Source organism: Penaeus chinensis, chromosome 29 (assembly GCF_019202785.1).
Source record: "Penaeus chinensis breed Huanghai No. 1 chromosome 29, ASM1920278v2, whole genome shotgun sequence".
NCBI lineage: Eukaryota > Metazoa > Arthropoda > Malacostraca > Decapoda > Penaeidae > Penaeus > Penaeus chinensis.
Window position 1 is genome coordinate 20,208,707 of NC_061847.1, and position 1,472 is coordinate 20,210,178.

The 1,472-nt window shown below is 48.0% G+C and overlaps 1 protein-coding gene across 3 annotated transcripts in view; it reads left to right on the forward strand.

The window, feature by feature from the left end:
* LOC125040965 (nuclear transcription factor Y subunit B-3-like) overlaps positions 1-395 on the forward strand; it is an 18,026-nt gene extending 17,631 nt beyond the window's left edge. For all 3 annotated transcript variants that reach the window (XM_047635772.1, XM_047635771.1, XM_047635773.1), the window contains one exon: positions 1-395. This exon is cut by the window's left edge and continues 256 nt beyond it. In XM_047635772.1, the coding sequence (XP_047491728.1) occupies positions 1-281 (281 nt within the window). In that variant the 3' untranslated portion in view covers positions 282-395.
* The last annotated feature ends 1,077 nt before the right edge of the window (positions 396-1,472 follow it).

Below are 1,472 nucleotides of genomic sequence, written 5' to 3' on the forward strand. Positions count from 1 at the left end.
ACGCGACCAAGCGCGCCCTCCAGCGGGGGTTCCTGGCGCAGAACGGCAAGCTGTACACGCTTGGTACCCTCACCAAGCACCGCAAGTCCACCGGGCGGCCCCCCGTCGCCAAGGCCCTGCACCTCGATGACGACGACGACGATGACATCGGGCTCGCGCTGCACGACCACTCCCTCGAGGCCAACGCTCATCTCCAGGTGAGTACCCGACCCTCGCCACCTTCTCCTTTTCCTTTCCGTGTTCGCAAATGGCAGAGATCCACGCTTATCGCCGGCATATAATTGCTTCTTTTGCTGAGGTCTTAAAATAGAGTGGGTAAGTTGATTTGGATGAGAGTTCCTCTTGCCTTTTTCATTTTAAGGGGTTGGGATATCATTACCACCAGTTTCGCAAATCATTGTATTGTCATTAAAGCTATGAGTATATATATATTTAATAATAGGGAAGGGAACATTTATGATCAGGTTTTATAGGAGCTAATCTTGCCTCTAGCTGTTACCATGTTCATAATGCGCTCCACTCAAAAGTTTTAGTACTAGGGAGAATAGCGAATAATAGTTTTCTACACGCGTTATCATAAGTATAAAGTAAACACCAGTGATGAACATTATTTTTATTGATATAGTTTACTCTGTAAAAAAGACACATGGGATGACCAGTTATGATAGATTGGCAGTTTACTTAGCCATTGGTGTGAGGGCGTAAGGCAGGGCTCAGACTGACCACAGAATGGGTGCACGTGCAGTAGGAGCGCGGGTCCCACGCGGCTGCTGATGACGCAATCCTAAGTCACGTGATCCCGCTCTGGCGAAGCCCCGCACGTGCTGAAGGGACGCCTGTGTGAATACGGTACTCAAGATGCTGCGTGTGAGGCAGTCCAGCGTCTCTTGGTCACCGCGCTCGCAACAGGAAGAGATGTAAAATGTACGATGTGGAGTGGACTGATGTAGGTTTAATGATGGAAGAGATATATGGAGCGTGGGCGGGGATGTGGGTGGGGGTCGTAAACTATTTATTTCGTGATTTAGCTTTTCTACTTCAGGATTTAGAGGCGGGTCAGGACATCGTTCGGGGATCTGATACATTCTTAGTCAATGCTGATTCAAGTGGAGTTGAATATACATTGCATAACCATTGTTAAATATGTTTTTTTCAGTTGATGTTTGGTTTCGCTCGAAAATCCGTTTTAAGATTGAAAAAAAAAAAAAAGACTAGAGAGTTCTCGTGCCTCTAATGATAGTATACAACAACATTTGCAAGACTAAGAAAAATCTTCACGGTTGGAGGGACTCTCGGGTCATGGTGATTGGAGGGAAGAGGAGTAGAGGGAAGAGGAGGAGAGGGAAGAGGAGGAGAGGGAAGAGGAGGAGAGGGAAGAGGAGGAGAGGGAAGAGAAGGAGAGGGAAGAGGAGGAGAGGGAAGAGGAGGAGAGGGAAGAGGAGGAGAGGGAAGAGGAGGAGAGGGAAGAGGAG